At 41.8% G+C, this 19,002-nt stretch overlaps 1 protein-coding gene across 5 annotated transcripts in view; it reads left to right on the top strand.

Moving 5' to 3' along the window:
- ARHGAP26 (Rho GTPase activating protein 26) overlaps positions 1 to 1,941 on the top strand; it is a 506,434-nt gene extending 504,493 nt beyond the window's left edge. For all 5 annotated transcript variants that reach the window (XM_054694289.1, XM_054694290.1, XM_054694288.1 and 2 more), the window contains one exon: positions 1,109 to 1,941. In XM_054694289.1, the coding sequence (XP_054550264.1) occupies positions 1,109 to 1,197 (89 nt within the window). In that variant the 3' untranslated portion in view covers positions 1,198 to 1,941. The remainder of the gene's footprint in view (positions 1 to 1,108) is intronic.
- Positions 1,942 to 19,002: the final 17,061 nt, after the last annotated feature.

Genomic DNA, 19,002 nt, shown 5'->3' with positions numbered 1-19,002 from the left:
CTAGGAAAGGAATAGGGGAAAATTCGTTCTCTGCAAACAAGCTTGGAAATTTTGGGTTTTTATATTACATTAAAAGCAAATGCCCTGCCTCGCACAAAAGCAATTTGTATGTTCCCAGTTCACAAGCATGAACACCCCCCATCTTCAAGTCCTGAGATTCCTTCTGTCTTCCTTCTATTGACTACTTTGCAAAGTCAGCTGGATTTTATATAATCTTTACAGTATCACAGAATTTTCCATGGGGATGAATTGGGATGTCACAGAAGTGGGAATGTTCTTTGTCTATTACTATTATTCTTTGGCTAAAAATCAGTGGGGCAGAGATTTTGAAATTTACAATAGAGAAATGAAGGGAACAGCTCTCAGACTTGTATACAAGTTGGGAGAAAAAAAATCTAGGGAACAGGAAGGAAAACTAAGAAACAATATGGATGAAACAGAAGAGGGCTGTAAAATGGGGGGGCGGGAGGGGAGAGGCACAGAAGGAATTTGTGCGGAAAGAAAGAAGCATAGGTTAACTTTTTAAAGGAAAGTAAAATGCAGAATAGGAGCTATTCTTAAAGACAGGTGTCCTTAAAGACGTGTCCTTAAAGACAGGTTCTTATCAGTCCTCCATGGACATGCCACTTGGTCCATGGTCAGCACTATGTAGGTAGGTGGGTCCATGGGTGGGGCACCTTCACTGTGACCTCTAACCTAAAAAAGTAGAAATCTGACACTTCTTTATAGTTTGAACCAGAAACTTCAGAAACTTAATAAAGTAAAGTTGTATGCAAATGTTTGAATGTCTGTGATTGTTTCCTTTTTTGTTGTGAATAAAGGTCAGAATAGCCTTAATCAGAAGGTTTATGTCCACAAAAGGTGAAGAAACTCTGGTTTAAACAAATTCTAGAATTATGTAACTTAAGGAGCAATTGCACTCATTCTCTCCAAATTTCCTTCCTTCTCTCTCTCTCTCTCTCTCTCTCTCTCTCTGCCCTCCACCCCCCCCCAGACATTCAGACAGACACACACACACAAGAACAACAACAACAAAACACATCCACTTTATCACCCTACAGCCCTATCTGTAACCTCATCTCTTTCTCTCGTTCCCTTTCCTGTGCAGTTCATCCATCTCAAGAGCCTGGCTGGTTGGAGGGGACTCTGAACGGAAAGACGGGCCTCATCCCTGAGAACTACGTGGAGTACTTCTAACCATGGGCCCCAGCAGAACTGCTGAGCTTTCCGTGGTATCCATGACAACTGCTGATTCCAGTGTTGGAGGCCACTTCTCTTTGCCACTGAGAAATGGAGGGTGACTGACTCTGCTGCTCCCTGTCAATACGAATGTTTCTGTGAATGCTAGTGTCACCCAGCCCCACGATCATCTCAGCTGACATGCGGTGACGCTGCCAGAATCAGAAGTAAATCAGCAGAAGGCCATTTGATGTTGATAACAGAGAGAAATGTTTGCAAAACCATTTCTCTCACTTAGCACCTGAACTCGGAGCGTTCATTTTGTCTCAGTAGTCATCCAAACCCCCAACCTTCTGAAAAAGGAAGTGAGATACAAGTAGTCCCTAAGAACTTGCAGTGTGGCTGAGTCTGACAGGGCTGGGCAGTCGCTCTCAGACCTACGCTGGGCCCACTGCTCTTGTTTACAGTAGACACTCTCTCTACCCCACCTCTAAATACTTGAGACCCACAGCACTACCGATGATGGGCCTATTTGTTTGCATGCAGGATGGAGAGGGGTTACAGCACTGTTTACATAAGATCCAATCTCTCACCATCTCTGAAGCAGCCGTTGGCCCAGCATCAGCAGAATTCAGTCCAGTCCTCTCATGCAAGGGAACACACACACCCCACGTTCCCCCCTCCCAAGCTAGGAACTTCTCTGCCACTAAGGGCTGCTGTCACCTAGTAACCATGGCAACTCAACCTACTCTAAAACCAAACGAAAAAATAATACACTCTTTGCATGACATATTTTTTCTCCTCCCCACCCCCACCCCTTTGTGGTAGTTTTTTTAAATGGTTTTCTAACAACCTAAAGCAGATCAAGGAATTAGAGTGGTCTACTTGGGGTAGACAGAATAACTGCTGTTCTCTTTCTGAGGAGTTTCAGCAGCATCAGAATATATTTGGAGCAAACTCTAGTAACCTCTTGAGATTAAATTATATATCAATATTCATATTTCTGTCCTGCCATGCAACTAGTATTTGCTTTCTAGAAGACAGTCTGCTGCCTCCCATGGGTGACACCGTCCCTTTGACTCATTCCCTCATCACCTCCCATTCACCTGTCCTTTCCCCTGCCCTTGCCTGCCACTGGCCCAACACTGACCAGTCTCTTGGCCATGATGTGGGCTGCTGAGCACTGCTGCCCTGGAGGTTTTCAGAGAAGATTCCTGGGCTAACCCTAAGGCCTGTTGTTTGAAAGGATATGTATATTCACTGCCATTCTGATAAAGGAAGTTGTTTCTTAGGCTTTTGAGACACAAGACTTCAGGAAGGCACCAGAAGGTGGGGCCAGAGAGGGGAGGATGGGTACCTTCTGAGAACGAGAATTTCCTGCTCCAAAAGGGGCTAAGTTTTATAGGAGACACTGCAGTGGGCAAGTTCAGTCTGGACAATTCAGATACACTTGGCCAACAAAGAATAGAGTCCCCAGTATCCTCCAAATTTGAATATCCTTTCAAGAGTGACTCGGGCCAGACGACACAACACAAACAGATGGACTGTCAAGCTTCCCAGGAGCCCCTGGGCATGGCAGCATCACTCCAGAGAGTGTTTCCTGCTTCTGGAATTCCTCCTTAGGGAACTTTAAAGAAGAAAAGAAAAACTTGAATTGTGTTGAATTACTGTACTTTTACATTTTTTTGAAAAGATAAACTTGTAAATAGAGTGATTTGAAATATTATATGGCAAAGTTCTATATTTGATATTCTTTCAGCTAGTTGCTCCACACATTTAAACTTTGATTGCTGAACAAGTAATAAGAGAGAGAGAAAGCAGAGGCAAGGTTGAAGAGGGTCAAGGTCATTCCCTCTGGCCTTGAGGAAGGAGAAGATATTTCTACACACTGGTTCTTGTTGGTGGACATGACACATGGATGGTCTGCAGTCTTCTCTATCCGGATGTGTTTTCGAACATTTCTTGGGCTTTGGATTTGGAGATGGAAAGAGCATGTAAGTTCAGGCAATGAATTTTTCAAAGAACTCCTACTCATTAACAAGATGAAGCTCAGGATTTAAATACGTGGGGCAGGGGTTAGATTTTTTTTTCATTTTTTCTTCTCAGGTGTATTTCTTGGTACCCTAAGATATCAAGACAGAAGGAGATGGGATAATTGTTGTGTGCTCCTTACATCTAACTCTTCTACATATCTTCAAAGACTTTATAATTGAGGCCAGGCCAGTTTGCAAGTTGTGTATGTATCTAACTTCTAAGAAAAACTGGCTTCGTAGGATCTTTAGTTCTCAATCTGCTGCTGCTTCCCCTTGCCCTAAACATGTTTTTTGCCCTTTGTGTTCATCTCAGATTTCCTATAACCCCCAAATAGGAGGGGAAACTCCAAAAAAGAGGAATGGAGATTGTACTTTATAGCTTTATAGATGGTTTTAAATTTATAGGAGTTTATCATTGTGATTCATTTCATCAGCTCAAGGATTATACAGCTCTTATTTAAGGGACTCACCCAGGAGTAAGGGAGACATTACCACTGAATCAGGGAACAAGAATTCAGAGTGTATAAGACCAAGGTAGGACTCAGGAAAGCCACCGTGGAAGATACAAAGAGAACGGGACCATATGAACAGGCTTCACCTGCATCCCGTGGACTTTGAATAGCTTGGGAACCTGTTTCGTGGGCCTGGAGAGAAGCACATTCATCTGTCGTTGTGCTGTCCAGATAGAAAGCAGCATAATGCTTTTAATGCTTTTGACTTTGTAAATAGTCACCTGCCCCCTTGGAATCTTCACTGGGGCAGACGTGGAGGACTCCTCACTGAAGCATACCTGTGGACACTTGGCTCCGGCTTGACCACTTGGAAGCAAGTTGCTCTCTCTGCAGTTGGCCCTGATTTGAAGCCAGAGGGAAATAGAACTGCTGCCAATGGGAATTTTTAGGCCGACCCCTTCCCAGCCAGGCTGGGCCAGTGACAGATGGCTCTGCTTCCCTTTCCCCAGCCAGGCTCACCTCCTCCCTGTTAGCTACAGAACTGGAGCAACTGTTCAGAACATGAGCCAACAAATAGGAAGGAACTTGAAGCCTAAAATTAGATTTTGCCCTTTCCACTCTTTGTGCCCCCAACCCTTAACTCCCTCTGTTTCAATAGGGAACTTAGAGGTAGATTAGGGGAATGACCTGGGTATCAGAGTGGAAGGCTATTTCCAGGAACCCTGAGCTTTCCAGGAACCTTGTGCTGCTTTTGCAAGACCCTGGGATCAATTAGATATACATAGCCTGAATCTTTGGGGAGTATTAAGATATGTCTCTCAGTCCTCCAGATAGACACAGAATTCTATAGCTATACAATGCCATGCTATGAGAAGATAGCTAGTTTTGAATCCTAGTCCCCCGACTAGTAAATTACTGACTTGCTCAAGAATAATGATATTCTCTTCCAATTTTAGATGTAAACATAAAGGGATGGACAGCCTTCCCTGGTATCTTAGAATTGGATCCAACTTTTAGTTTAATGTTTTAGTATTTCTATAGCCAATATGTGTTTTCTTCCACTAGGCCAAACTGTCTTTTTCAGCATAATTTCAGCTTATCCCCTCTTGCTGAATACTTTTGAGTTAGAGAGGCAAAGAGGAAGAGAAAGTGAGCAGTCGGGTATTTGCAAACTGACATTCGCCGGACATAAGCCCTGCTAGTGACGAGGTCCTTTCAGGCTTCACAGCACTCTGGCTGTGCAATATCTGTATCTCGAAGGGAAGTCCTACAGCTGAGTTTTCTGAGACGATCTAGGAAACAGCAACGCCCGTCACACCAAAATCTCTGTCCTGAGTAGAGAGGTTTGAAAAGCATCCCTGATTGAAGGATTGGAAGCCAAAATAGCTAAATTTGTTGCTTGCTCATGACTGTCTATAAGTACCTTTCATCCTCTGGCTTCTGTTTCCAAAAGCAAGTCTGGCACACCCAGTTTTATAGCCATAGGATTCCTAGGTACCCCAATGGCCACTGCCACTGCAGCACTGATAATTTGCCCTGCTATTGAATGTTCTATGAGCAACCATCTGCTCAAGTAGACATTGAAGAAACCAGACAGCCTGTATGTTACCTTGCCTTGGAATGTCCTAGCTTTTCTGTCTGGGGAGCTATCTATTATCTCGGGCAAACTTGACAGTAATCAATTACCTAGACAGCCCTACTCTACATCTCTTTTAAGTCAACTGGGTGTCCTCTCACACACCCTGTGCTGGTGTTTGAAAAATTTGTCTTGTTTTGCTGAAATGTGTTTGACAGCCATGCTGATGTGCTGGGTGCTGAACCACTTCTCTGTAATTGTAGCATCAAAATGACAACAGCAGCAGAGCAATGAACCTTGCACAATCCTCCAGCATGCCTGAGACAAGACTCCAAGTAATAATTAGCTTTTTTTCCACCTTTTACCGCCTACAGTACTTGTCTTAACTTTAGAGCTTCCCAAAGCAGAGCGAGAGGCCAGAATAAAGAATCCAGACATCACTCAGAGCCAACCCTTGCTGAAATATGCTCTCTTAGTGCAAGTACCTATATTCTTGGGAGAAAAAATGTTGGATGTAAAGTAATGCTGGGAACAAAGAGAACCATACTAAAGAACTTTGGATTTTTTTTTTTTTTAAAGAGAGAAATATAGCTCACAATTTGGGGGAAAGTCTGTCACAGAAAAAATGCACAACTGATATTTTTACAAAAGTTTTACAGGACATTACTACTATCTTTCAAGGTGGCATGCTCTGGAGAGCAGAGACTTGGCATAGTCAGAGACCATGTAAGGGTAGCAATTAGTATGATATCAAAATTCCCTTTAGTGTAGTCAGTGAGAACCAAAGTATTATTCATCAAGATGTCAGAATTACCTGGAGTTCTGGACACACTGAGACATTCGATGCCACTCAGTTGTGGTCATTTCTACAAAGTCGTCCAGACAGACACCTACAAACAGCTTCCTTGGGTATCCAGATGCCAGGGTCAACCTTGTAACGTTTCAAAGAAGTTTGTCTGATGATCCCGAAGTATATATGTATGATTATGTGTTTGTATATGTGTATGTACAGTGTGCATTGGTATATGTACAGATATAGACTCCATAGAGACCCACATAAGCCAGCAGCTGCTGAGCCCTCATGGCCTTTAAAATTCAGAGGCTGGGAATTAGAAAAACAAGAGAGGCTGTTGATTAACTATCAAAATAATCAAAGATATAAATTAAGTGCCACTTTACAACTTTGTTCATATTTATCAAATGGTTACTATCTACATCTATATTCCTTATTAACTTATTAAAATTCATGTTGAAAAAGAGATCAAGCTCATATACCTTTAGTAGCTAATATTAGGCTAGTGTTCACAAGCACTCTAAAGACATTTTATCTGTATTTTGGAGAAGAAAATATTTGCATGTTTAATTCATAGTTTAGGCTACCTTTGAGTATACTGTAAAGTGCTGTGTGATATATTATCAATAAAGTACTTATAAAATGGCACTTTAATGTTTTTCTCGAAACCATAAATAATGCACTGTTTTAAACTTCAGTTCAGTATTGAATATTGACTGGTGTGTAGAATCCAATTCCGTAATTACAAATCCATGCCTAGAATAGAACTTTTTTCCTATTATTAGCACAACAGTTTTGCCATGTTCAGGCTTTTAAAAAAAATTTTGCTTTTGTGTCACTAAGCATATCTGTAATGAAAATAAAAATTTTGTTGAATGGCCTCTGAAACTTAGGTTGGTTTATGTGACAGTCCCTTGAAATGAGTGGAAGTATGATTTTTGAATTAAATGACTTTTCCATTTGGTGGTATGTTTGTTTCTTGAGTTTCTGATAAAGTTTTGACATGATGCATACTTTAATATTTCTTCAAAGAAACATATAAAGACCATGGTCAAAGGTCACAAGTCTGGGAGCAGCAGTTACTGGTGACAACTGCAGTGTTACTTTCTGATGTGTCCTGAGGAGCTTTGGCTTCCTTCAGGGAAAGGTCAAATGCTAGTGAACTTGAGGAAGAGCTATCAGGCATGTCAAATAACTAAGCCCCAAAGAGTCATATTCCAATTAACATTTCTGACTTTATCTCCTAGAATGCTATGTCGCTTTAGTCTTCCTAACTTCAGTTTTCAAATCAAGTACAATAAACCTTCACTTAACTTCATCGATAGATTCTTGGAAATCTCAACTTTAAGAGAAATGATGTATGAGGAAAGCAGGTCCTCAAATAACATTGTACAGCCCAGCTGGGATTGTTTTTTTCTCCTGAACATTTGTTAGACCAACCAGTGATGTTAGATGTTAGACCAACCAGTGTTGTTGGAGGAGCTACAATGCTCTCTTCTGGAACTTCATTCATGCAGTGTGGGATCAGCACAGAGCCAGAGTTCAGCCCACCACACAGCTGCGTGTGGCCCCAGGTTTGTAAATCAGTTATTTAGAACTTGTAACCTGTTTCCCCTGGATCTGGTATCATTGAGTCTCATTCATTCTGTCCCTTCCAGGTATATTCTGAGTCGCAGCCTGGAACCCAGGTTTACAATTAGTTGCCGCTTCTGCAATGAGAGCAGAGAACCCAGAGGTAGAGGGCAAGAGAGTGGGTTCACTGAGGGTAGGGGGTGAGATTTGTGGCCCCAGAAGCTTGCCCGAGAGGAGGAGGAGTTGGGCACCCCATGCCTGCTTCTGAAGCATTGACTTTAATGTGTGTGGGTCACCCATGAACTGCGTGTATTGTCCTCTTTGGTCATGTAATAAGGCATTGGTTTACCCTTCCTAACAGCAGAGACTCCACAGGTCTGGTGTTTTGACTGAGCGTACACTCTGCTCTGGAAAAATCCTGCCAGCCTCTGAAGCTTCCTACCTGTGTGAGGTCATATCATACCTAGGTGAGACCTTCTGACTGTATCTGATACCTGTCATACAGTGAGTGAAATATACGGTATGTATCTGCATCTTCTCTGTGTCCTAGATCTTTCTGACAGACTTTATAGCTATGTCAGCTTTCTTATATTTTTCCACAGAAAACATTTAGATTTTCATTTTGTTTTTATCAGCCAGATTAGAGATGAAGTTGAATCACATCTTGTGATTTGCATGGTGTTTCTCACTGGTTAGTTCTTGCTGCCAGATTGAACAGTTAGTTATTCCCCTTGGTTAGAAATGGACTTGATTGACACTTGAAATTTGGTAAATGAGAGATTTCTTCAGACCCTAAAGATACTTGCTTTCTTGGGAGTTAAATCAGGCCTTTCATCCTTTCTTTTCTCAGCCTCCACTCAGATATATCACATCTCTCCTACCCAAATGTGTCAATGTCATTGGCTTGCCCTGCTTTTAATAGCACTAAGCTAAGCTGCAACTAATTAACTCTGCTGGCTTAGTCAGTAGTGCCTGAATTCAGCCTGCACAGCAGCCAAGGGAACCTCGAACAAACGCAATAACTGCTCAGGGTGCAGGAGGTGCATCACATGGGAGTGCAGATAACCACATGCAGGGGAGGCCTTATCCAACCAGGCCCGCGTCCTGCATATCCTCAGCATCAGGCGGTGGAGACCAAAGCAGGAAGGTTTTAAATTGAAATGCTCAAACCCACAACTACTACACTTAGCAATTCCTACCACACTGTGTATCTGTCAGGCTCTTGTGTAATTGACCCCATGAGACTGGTCTGTTTAATATGCCCTCCAAAAGCTGACCAGCCAGTCAGTCATGATGTGAATTTAAGGATCCTTTCTCTGGGTACCAAGTCATATTCTACCTCCAAGTCTTGTACCCATCTTCCAGTTCATTTTTTTCTGTTTTGACAATGGCTGTGTGTCGTTTTTACAGTTGAGAGGCATAGATTATTGGAAAGTTTTTTTTTTTAAATGAACATTTTTTTCTTCTTTTCTGGGCCTTTACTGTGAAAAACAAATGCTCCTTCATAGTACTTTTCTACCTGCAACTAATTCATTATTTGTCATAAAATGTTTGATGGCAACTCCCTTTTAATAAGTAGTTCAATAAGAACAGAGACCTGGTCTTGTTCACCCATTTCTGTCCAGCATCCAGCCCAGGGGTTGGCCTGCAGCATATTCTCAGCAGCACCTGTGTGAACTAAGTAAAAGAAAGTGACTTAGTCACTTTATACCCTATATTCCAGCCCCTCTTCCTTGTTTTGCTATGCAGTTCTAGTTGAAAGAAACAAGTTGGGTGTCATCAGACTTGGGTACTTAAACCCACGGTGACTTAGTGACCCTTGGCAACCTACTCCATTTACTCAAATCCTGGGATTTAGGCTTGTTGGGGGAAAAGACTTCCTACCCTCCAGTCAAGCACATACAACCGCATTCTTTCCCAGCTTTATCCATTAGTGTTCGGCACAAGAAACCATCTGGATAAATGGCTCGCCAACAGATCCTTTACTGTCATCTGAATTACTTCTGGGTTGTTTTACGAACTTCATACAAGACAGGAGGGCCTGCCTTCAAATAAAACCATATCAGTATCACCCCCAAATAAAAAATATTCCTTTTTAAAGACCTTTAAAGGAAATTCCATTCTGTCCCATGGGAACTTGGTATGATAGCTAACACTCTCACTAAGTGAATTCTTTGTGTCTAACTGAAGTTTCCCATGATGGAGCTTAAGTCCACTTCCTTTCTGTTTTTCCTTAGATTGGACAACAACTGACCATCATCTTTCTGGAGCAGTCACGCTCCATTTTATGCTCCCATTCTGCAAACACTTCTTGACCACCTCTTTTGTGTGCCAGGAGCTGCCAAAACTAGAAGTATAAGACAGGATCTCTGTCCTCAGTGAACTCACATTTGACCTTGGCAATAGGCAAGTATGTGAGAACCAGCATTTGCTATGTGGTTTTACTGCACTAGCAGCGCGTGGCAAGTAGTCACAGGCTCTGAGAAAAATGAGTATTTCTGTTTAGGAAGTAGATGCCAGACAGTGTCACAGAAGTGAGTGACATTCAAGGTGAATCTTGAGAAGTGGAGAGGTATTTGCCACTTACGTGAATGGAGAAGTATTCAAAGCACAAAGACAGCAAGGACCAAGGTGTGAAGGGGAGAAAAAGAGAGGTGAGTTCAGTATGATTGGAATATGAGAAAATAAGGACTTTCTAGAGAGTAGAAAACTTTCCCCTCACCTACCCGCTACCTTATCCTTTAGGTTACTGTTTTCTCTCAATGATCTCCAATATCAGCTAACATTTATTACCGCCTAACTTGGTACCGGACATTACGCTACACATTAACACACTGAAACCTCAAAACATGAAGTATTCTAATTACGCTACTTTACATACGAGGAAACTAAGGATTACACAGGCTAGCAAGCAAGTGGTGAAACTAAAATTTCAACATAGGTCTATGCTTCTAAAGCCCATATGCTCTTTAATTTTTTTTTTTTTTACTTTCTGTGACATGATTTTACATAAATGAGTAAATATTTTTCTGCTGGCTGGAAATTTCTCCTTCCATTTTTTTTTTTTTTTTTTTTTGAGATAGTGATTCCCACTCATTTGGCCTTTTACAGCAGGAGACAAAGGGAAAGAATATGATGTAGTTGGGAAAATTACATTTTCCTAGAGATGTTGTTCGAAACCTCAAAACATGAAGTATTCTAACTACCCTACTTTACATACGAGGAAACTAAGGCTAGCAAGCAAGTGGTGAAACTAAAATTTCAACATAGGTCTATGCTTCTAAAGCCCATATGCTCTTTAATTTTTTTAAAAAAAATTCTTTCTGTGTACATGATTTTGCATAAATGAGTAAATATTTTTCTGCTGGCTGGAAATTTCTCCTTCCTTCCATTTTTAACTTGGTTCTTCCATCTCCCACATCAGGCTCCTCCTTTCCCATAAACCACCAAGGTCAACAGACTCATTACGCCTTTTTAGTGGTGAGCCTTTCAGAAAGCACAATATCTGGCAAACACTCAGCTTTGGTTTTGCAGTGACTGGAATAAGAGCAGGATATGTTTTGATTAGAAGACTTTCCACCTAGGAGCTCTGTGCTCACTCATCTTGGGTGAATAGTTGTCCACTTCTTTATTTCTGTGCAGATACTCCTGGTTCTCTGGGTAGCCCCAGGGACCCCAGCTGCAATCTTTGGCTGGTCCCATCATCCTTGACACAGCTAGGAGGCAGCCCTTGCAGAGAACGTAGCCATGTTTTGCTGGCTGAAAGGATAATGTGCACATTTTTCAAAATGTAACATTTTGAAAATGGTCCCTGTCCCCGCCTCAATCCATCTGCCAACAACAGACCTTCAGGCTCCTTATGAGATTGTCAGGGAAATCCCATGAGCTTGTGTCTTCTTGTGGGAGAGCCAGTGTCTCTAGCCCAGTCTTCTCATGCTCAAAAAATAGAGTTTTCTTGGCATTACAATCTCTCTCATGAGCTTCATGAGATTGGAAAAAGTCAGAACTAGAAGAGAGAACAGGAGAGTATTTGGCTGAGTATTTGTTGGATGCAGAAGGCATTTGACTTCCTCTAAGTTCTGCTTATAGAATGAGTCTAACCCACGTCTCCTGTAGTGAGAAAGCTGAACTGTTGCATGTCAAGATGACAGCACGTGCTCTGTGTCCACCATCATATTTTACTCTCAACTCGACTATATGAAATAGGTACAGTTGTTACCCTAGCCTTCAGGTGAGGGAGCCAAGTATTAGATTGGGTAACTTGTTCAAAGTCATTTAGCTAGCAAATAACACACCAGAGAATTAACCCAGCAGGCTTACACAAGAGCTTATACTCTTAACTCCCACACTGTCCAAACTCCAGGAAAGATCTCAGAAACTCTAGCCCCTAAGTACTCTTCATGCAGTCCCCATGCCAAGGGGATATTTGTTGTTGATTTTGCCCTTTAGCATTTAGTATCCCTTCTGGTAACAACACCGCACTTGTTTTTTTTTGGTGTTTTTTTTTTGTTTTGTTTTTTTTTTTGCAGGGAGACAGCCATCCCTTTACCTCAGGTTCTCTGGATCTGGGTGGGCTGGCATCAGCCTTGATTCAGTGGTGAACCTGTCACCCTAGTCAGGCCTACTAGATAATCAAATCTGTCAAAGGGAATGTCTGCCTGAGGAATGGGTACAGGACCTAGGCAAGTCCAATGTGCCTGGGCCTCCTCCCAGACCAACATACACATTTGTAGCAGGGAATTCATATTTTCAGGGAAGGGTGCTAAATGCCATCCCCCTTACCCTCAAATGACTTCTTAGTATGAGTGCTGCTTGTCATTTATTTTTATTTGAGGGCCATCATATTTTATGTTGAATATTTATGTATTAATATTTGTGAAATGTACCTCTTAGAAAAGTCACTTCAGAGAGCAAGCAGAAGATTTGAAATATTAATTGCAATATAAAATGGGCAAACAGTACTTTAGTTTGATCAGTCCTGGAATGAATTCACCAAATAAGAGGACTTCATGCCTGAACTCAGCAAGCACATCTCATTTTTTAAATTCTGACATTTGTTCTCCATTCTGGGACAGGAGAAGCCATGGCTGAATCCCATAAGAATAAGGAGGAATTGTATCATTTCAGAGCCCTCTGCAAATACATTTCCAACCCATGCTGATTCAAGTTGTCACTTGATTATCTGGCCCATCCCAGTAAGACATTTCACCGTGGAATTCTCATGAAGGACCCCCCAGTCAGTTGTAATAAAGAATGGCAATAAATCATGCCTAATCATGATACAGAATTGGATGTCATACAGTGTTCCTCGCTTTAGAAAGATGTTCACACACCCTGGAGGCCGCACCCAGACCTGTTCAACCATCACACAAATGTGAGTCTAAGAAACGCCAGTGTCACCCAAGTTCAGACCTTCACCTTTATTTGGGTGGGGCAACATAGTTGGAGGCCCTGAAAGGGGTGGGTATATCTAGTCAGACCCTGAGACCCTGCTGCTCTTCTCCCCCAAAGTGCTCACAGTTTTCTTTTTTCAAGGATTTCCAGATGAAATATTCCAGTTCTTAAAGGATAAGCTTCCGAGGCAAGGAAGGCATTCCTGGCTCACAGAAAGATAATGTTGTGCTTATGTACAGTACTTTAAAATTTTCAAGGTGGTTTTATTTTTGCCCCTCCTTCAAATTTGGACTGTGGCACATCCCTGGTGAAAAAACTTCAGAAACCCCTGCAGCTTGAAAAAAACACCACGGCATTCAACATGCTTCTCAGGGCAGCCCCCACATTTTTCTCCAGTGTTCCTTTGTGTATATATACCCCAGAGGCCTCACCTCTTCATCATTCTATAACAATCTGAACCAACATCGCTCATTCACTTATCAGTATGTTTTGTGCACCTTCTATGTCCACACCAAAGTGCTAGGTGCTATCTCCCAGTAGTGCACTGAGGCCAAGTCTGTCTCCCAGGCCCTTCATTTTTCCCACCCTAACAAGAATAGCTGTTGAGTTTGCCTATAACTACCCCTTTTTCTGAAATAGCAACTTAGAGCCACACCTCCTCTACTCTCGGATCCCATGGGTCCGGGTGGGCTGATACCAACCTTGGACCCAGTGATGAGCCTGTGACTTTATAGGCGTGTAAGATCATCAGATTCATCCAGCCGACGTGATTGGTTGATTCTGGAATAAGCCCAGAACCTAATTAAGTCCAAGGAGAATCAGTTTCTGCATTTCTTTTACTGTTGTGATAAGAGATTTTATCTTGTTGCTAGATTTGAAGCCCTAGGGACTGCTGGTGGCCATCTTGTCTCCTTGAAAGAGGAACCTTAAGGACTGGAGGCCTGAAGGTGGTGCAAAGAGACAGAGAATAGCAGTACCCCAAGTCATCTGTCCAAGTGCAACTGAGCTTTTCTGTTACATAAGCAAACACATTCTCATTTCACTCAAAACAGTTTGATTTGGACTCTTTAACTTTCTATCAAAGTCCTGAGCTCAGCTAAAGCTTTAGATGATCTCTGTGTTCTTTCTCCCACTTGATTGCCTATCCTTTGCCAGAATAAAGCACTGAACTTGGAGTCAGAAAACCTGACCTTAAGTCAAGCTCTGCCACTTCCCAACTATGGGACTTAGAGGTAATCACTTCTCTGAATATCAGTTTCTTCTCATTTAAAACCTAGGAATGTTACCTTCTAAGATTACTTGGATGAAAGTAAGTCACATTTATTAATATGTTTTATAAAAATCACTGTCCTCAAAAGCCAATAATATAGTATTATAATAGGAATTTCTTTAATACGTTGCGAAGAATTGGCCATCTCTAGATGTATGTAAAGTAGTTTCATAGCCTTTATTGTATTCAGCCTACCTGTCCTGAGAGGCAACTGGGACTGGAGGAATTCTGCTCATTGCCCCAGTAAAGTACAACTCTACCTATCATGTGTTTCCTTCCCACTTGCCTCCCTGACATGGCAAGAGGACTATTCCTTGATCAGACGCCTAAGCCAAAGGGAGTTAGAATGCATTGTCCTGTGGCTCACATGGCTTGGCTTAAGCACATAATGTAGATCAATCAGATTTGACCTCCCAGGAAAGTTGGCCTTTGAGGTGCTTGCAGAAGAGGAGAGTTCCTGAAGTTAAGCTAGAACCGGTGGCCTGGGTGTGGTGAATACAAGTTTTAAGGCATAAGTAGAGCTGTTTTCAAAGGTAGGAGGTCAGTGCAGAGAGAAATGGCCAGATGAAATCAGAGAAAGAGAGAATCAACTTCAATCCTGAACAGCTTTTTATTTTCCTAGACAGCCTGCATGTACTTTATGTTCTAGGATCCCAAATGTTCTTCCATTCTTACAGTTAACATCTTATGTTTGGGTCAGTGTGAGTAGCTTCTGTCCCTTGCAACCAGAAGAGCCCTCATGAGAGCTGAGAATGGTCCCAATGGCATTGGGAAAAGCAGAGGTTGTGGCAGTTGAATGAGTGACCCATGGTCACATAGCAACCCATAGTTTGCGGTATTTGTGCTTCCTCCTGTGATCCTGGAGCCCTTGACCAGAGAATACATTCCGACATTTCTTCCCACCAGCAGAGAGGGTGGTATGTGCATTTCACTCCTATGTGCAACATCTCCCTTCACAGTCAGTGTTGAAAAGGTAGCTTTAGAAACTGGCATTAGTGTTCCTGGCCCCTGATCCCTGCCTACTTTAATCTCCATTGTTAACTTACCCGTTGTTCTTACAACACTGCTCAGCAGTGGTGTTGCCAGAAGAGTCAAATACAAATGTCTATAGATCTTCCTCAACGTAAGATGGAGGTACAACCCAATATATCCATCTTTTGAGTTGAAGATACCATAAGTCAAAAATGCATTTAATAGGCCTCACCTACCAAATATTAAAACCAAGTGTAGTCTACCTTAAGGTACTCAGAACACTGTCTTTAGCCTACAGTTGGGAAAAATCATCTAAGACAGTTTATTTTAAAATAGGCTCATAATTTATGAAATACCGAGCTAAAAGTGAAAACAGACACAGTGGGATGTGAAATCACAAAATAAGTGGCAACACGGGACTGTAGAGTATGGGATGGTCACCTTGTGAGGCTTGGCTGATTGACTGCTGCCACTCCCCAACATCACATGAGTCTAGCTGGAAAAAGATGAAACATCAAAAATCAAAGTACAGTTCCACCTGAGATGGTTTTCTATTAAAGGCAAACCTGAGAACCCTGAGGTCTGTGAAAAATCTGCTGTGTTACAGCTCTCAGATGCTAGGGAGAAAAACACAAATCCTGAGAGTCAAGGACAGGGATTTCCTCTGCTCAGATACCTGGGCTAACCATGCTACACTGTCCTCTGTGCCACAGAGTAAGCTTTACTCTGTCCCTGACCTCCCCATGGGAGCCCCAGTTAAAACTGATTAATTTTATTCTTAGAATTGTGTGTCAGAACCTGGCTCATCCCTTCACAAGAGCCATTTGTTATATAGACAGGAATTTTGTGAGCACCAGTGAAACTGCTGGTGGCTCAAAATAGACCATGGTGGTAATATGTACACCACTGAAGTCACCAAATGCTACAAATCAACCTCTCCCCCAGAGAGCTGGTTGTTAATTCTTTACCAGAATGCCACTGCTTAGCCTACTTGCAAGGTAATGTGATGGGTGACACCTGCAATTGGCTCCATTTACAACCTAGACTGGTTTCAGCCTAAATGAGAGAGCAGGGATGAGGCAGTTAGAGCTGAGAGGAGCTACAAATACCCCCATTTGGAGTTAAGTCCACAGTGATCTTGATTTGGGGATAAAGCAACGTTTCCCAAATGTAGGCAGTACTCTGTTTTGTGAATCAACAGCTGGTTTTTGTTTATTTCCACTGGTTTTAACCAGAGCCCAGGAAAAGGATTGGACTCCCCACCCCCTTCAAAAGAAACTTCTCAGAACTTTGCTCAGGGCTGCCAAGAACTATGTACAGATCCTGTACATTGGAATACTTGGGGGATGATGCATTCCCTCTGCTGCTGGCTTTTTGCAGGAGGGAAGCCATGAGGGCCTTCCCCAACATCATTCCCCCAGAACAGTAGAACTGTCATTAACCATTCCAGGTCCACTGCCTCACCTCAAAACCCATGGAATTACTGTCCCCGTGGTGACTTCTGTGGGCAGAAGCGAGACAGAGGGCAAGAGGTCTGAATGTTGACGTGCTGGTATAAAGCCAGCATTGTTGGTAGGAGGCCTATAATTCAATCATTCCTTCAACAACTATTTGGCGTTCAACTATAAGGAAAAACCTAGCCCATCCATTCTCACTTTAGTGAGCATCAGGGGTCTCTGGGGAATGTGTTAAAAACAAAGGATTCCCATCTGGTGGGTCTGGGATGAGTCCCCAAATACTGTGCTTGTGCTAACTATAAGACCTTTGGTCCTCAGACCTCATTTTGAAGTCTATTTGGGGTCAAAGCCGGAGAGGATGGATGCTTTAACACGCATTTCCTTTTAAATTAGGTATCAAAATTTCCTGTGTTTTATTGCAGTTATTAGCACCTTTCCTTGGCCCACAGATTCATGAATAAGAATTTTCTCCCCTATGCAACCATTAGCACTAGCACAGTAATGGAAAAATTCATATTTATGCAAATGATGCCTTAGAGGGCGACTCTATGACGAACGACTTACCAAAGTTTTTCTTTAAATACTGCAATGAATGCATTCACTTTAAGAGATTAAATTTTTTAGTAACCCCATTGCTGTGAGCTATTCCAAGAATACTAAGGATTCTGGCAAGATCTTTTTTTTTTTTTAAGATTCATTTATTTATACACGAACTGGGGTACAGGCCAGATGTGCGGGAGTGTGAGAGGATTCACCAGAGACAGAGTGGGGAACAGAACAGGCAGATCCATGGAAATACACTGCTGAGGGGAGCAGCGGGTGAGGCAGGAGAGGTCTGCCGTGCCATGTGGGAATCTTCCTGGCCGGCCGGAATCAAACCCGCCCTGCAGAGGCTGTGAACAGCTTTACAGTGCTGCGCTTAACCCAGCAAGTTCCTCTCGTTGGTGGTATTTAGAGTCAGGGTAGCTTCCAGCCAAAGCCTTCACATACACCAGTTTATCCTTTTGCTTCCTTAGTCCTGAATAGAATTGAAATTGACAAAAAAAAGGCTAGTTATTTACATACTCACCTGTAAAAGGAATTATGCTTTAAAGGCACAGTGTGGTCTGCTGACAGATAATAAGGGATTTCCAATAGACCTCTGAATTCTCATCATGGCTTTGGTGACAAGTTACTTAACTGATGTGAGCCTATTTTCTCATCTTAAAATAGAAGGGAAGTGGCTAATTCCTGTATACACATACATATGCATGTGTGTATATATACATATATGTTAAATATTTGGTACAATTGGAGATGCCACCAAATAAATGTTGCAAAAGTCACTATCTCTGAGCTTCAGCTTCTTTGTCTGCAAAGTAGAATAATTATTATCCCCACTGCACATTGTTGCTGTGGAATTAAAGGACATAATTTACATAAAGTATAAGGCAAATATCTGTGACAATTTGAGTTTCAAAATAAATAATGACAGTAAAAAAATTGGAACAAACTAAGTAAAAATTCACAAGTCCTGTTTATCCCAGAAAAAAAAATGAAGTTGCCTACTCCCTCCCCCCCCAAAAATAATTCATGTGTCCATGCTGATGTAAGTAATTAAGGCACACAAGAAAGTTTTTCCTTATAGTTGAACGCCAAATAGTTGTTGAAGGAATGATTGAATTATAGTGTCACTATTTGGCAACCATAATAATAATATTTGAGTCAGTGAAGAATCATGGATGAATGATTCATCATAGGATATTTGCATAGTCTCAAAGTATTGCTTCAGAAGATACTTATTAATCACAAAGAATAAAATTGTAACTCTATAGTGGAGAAACCCAGAGGCACTAACTCTCACTGGGTCTAATTGACAGTATGTCCCTTCTGTGAGGCTTTGAGAAGAGCCAGTCATATCTTCCGTGGAATTTCTGAAAGAGTGCCTAATCTGAATCTCACTATGAGAAAGAAAACCCAAACTGAGGGATTTTTCTACAAAAGATAACTGGGTTGTTCATTTAAAAAATGCCAATGTCATGAGGCAGAAAGATTTTGGGACTCTCCTAGATGCCCAGAAACATGACAAGTAAATGTAACACAAAAGCATGGGTTTTCTTTGGTTGGAAAGGACATACTAGGGAACAACTGGCAAAATCTAAAATCTAATAAGGCTTATAGATTAGATAATTGTGTTTTGTCAATGTTAATATTATGATTTAGATAATTGCATTGTAGTTTTGGGAAGCATGGTTTTAGGCCAGCTTTAAAGAAATATACGTAAGAATTTAGGCATAAAGCACATCAGCTCTACAGTTTATCTTA

This window comes from Talpa occidentalis, unplaced genomic scaffold, assembly GCF_014898055.3.
Source record: "Talpa occidentalis isolate TD23 unplaced genomic scaffold, MPIMG_talOcc4v2.1 talOcc4.13, whole genome shotgun sequence".
Classification (NCBI taxonomy): Eukaryota; Metazoa; Chordata; class Mammalia; order Eulipotyphla; family Talpidae; genus Talpa; species Talpa occidentalis.
Note: the sequence above shows the minus strand (reverse complement) of the source record. Positions and strands in the feature narration are given on the sequence as shown.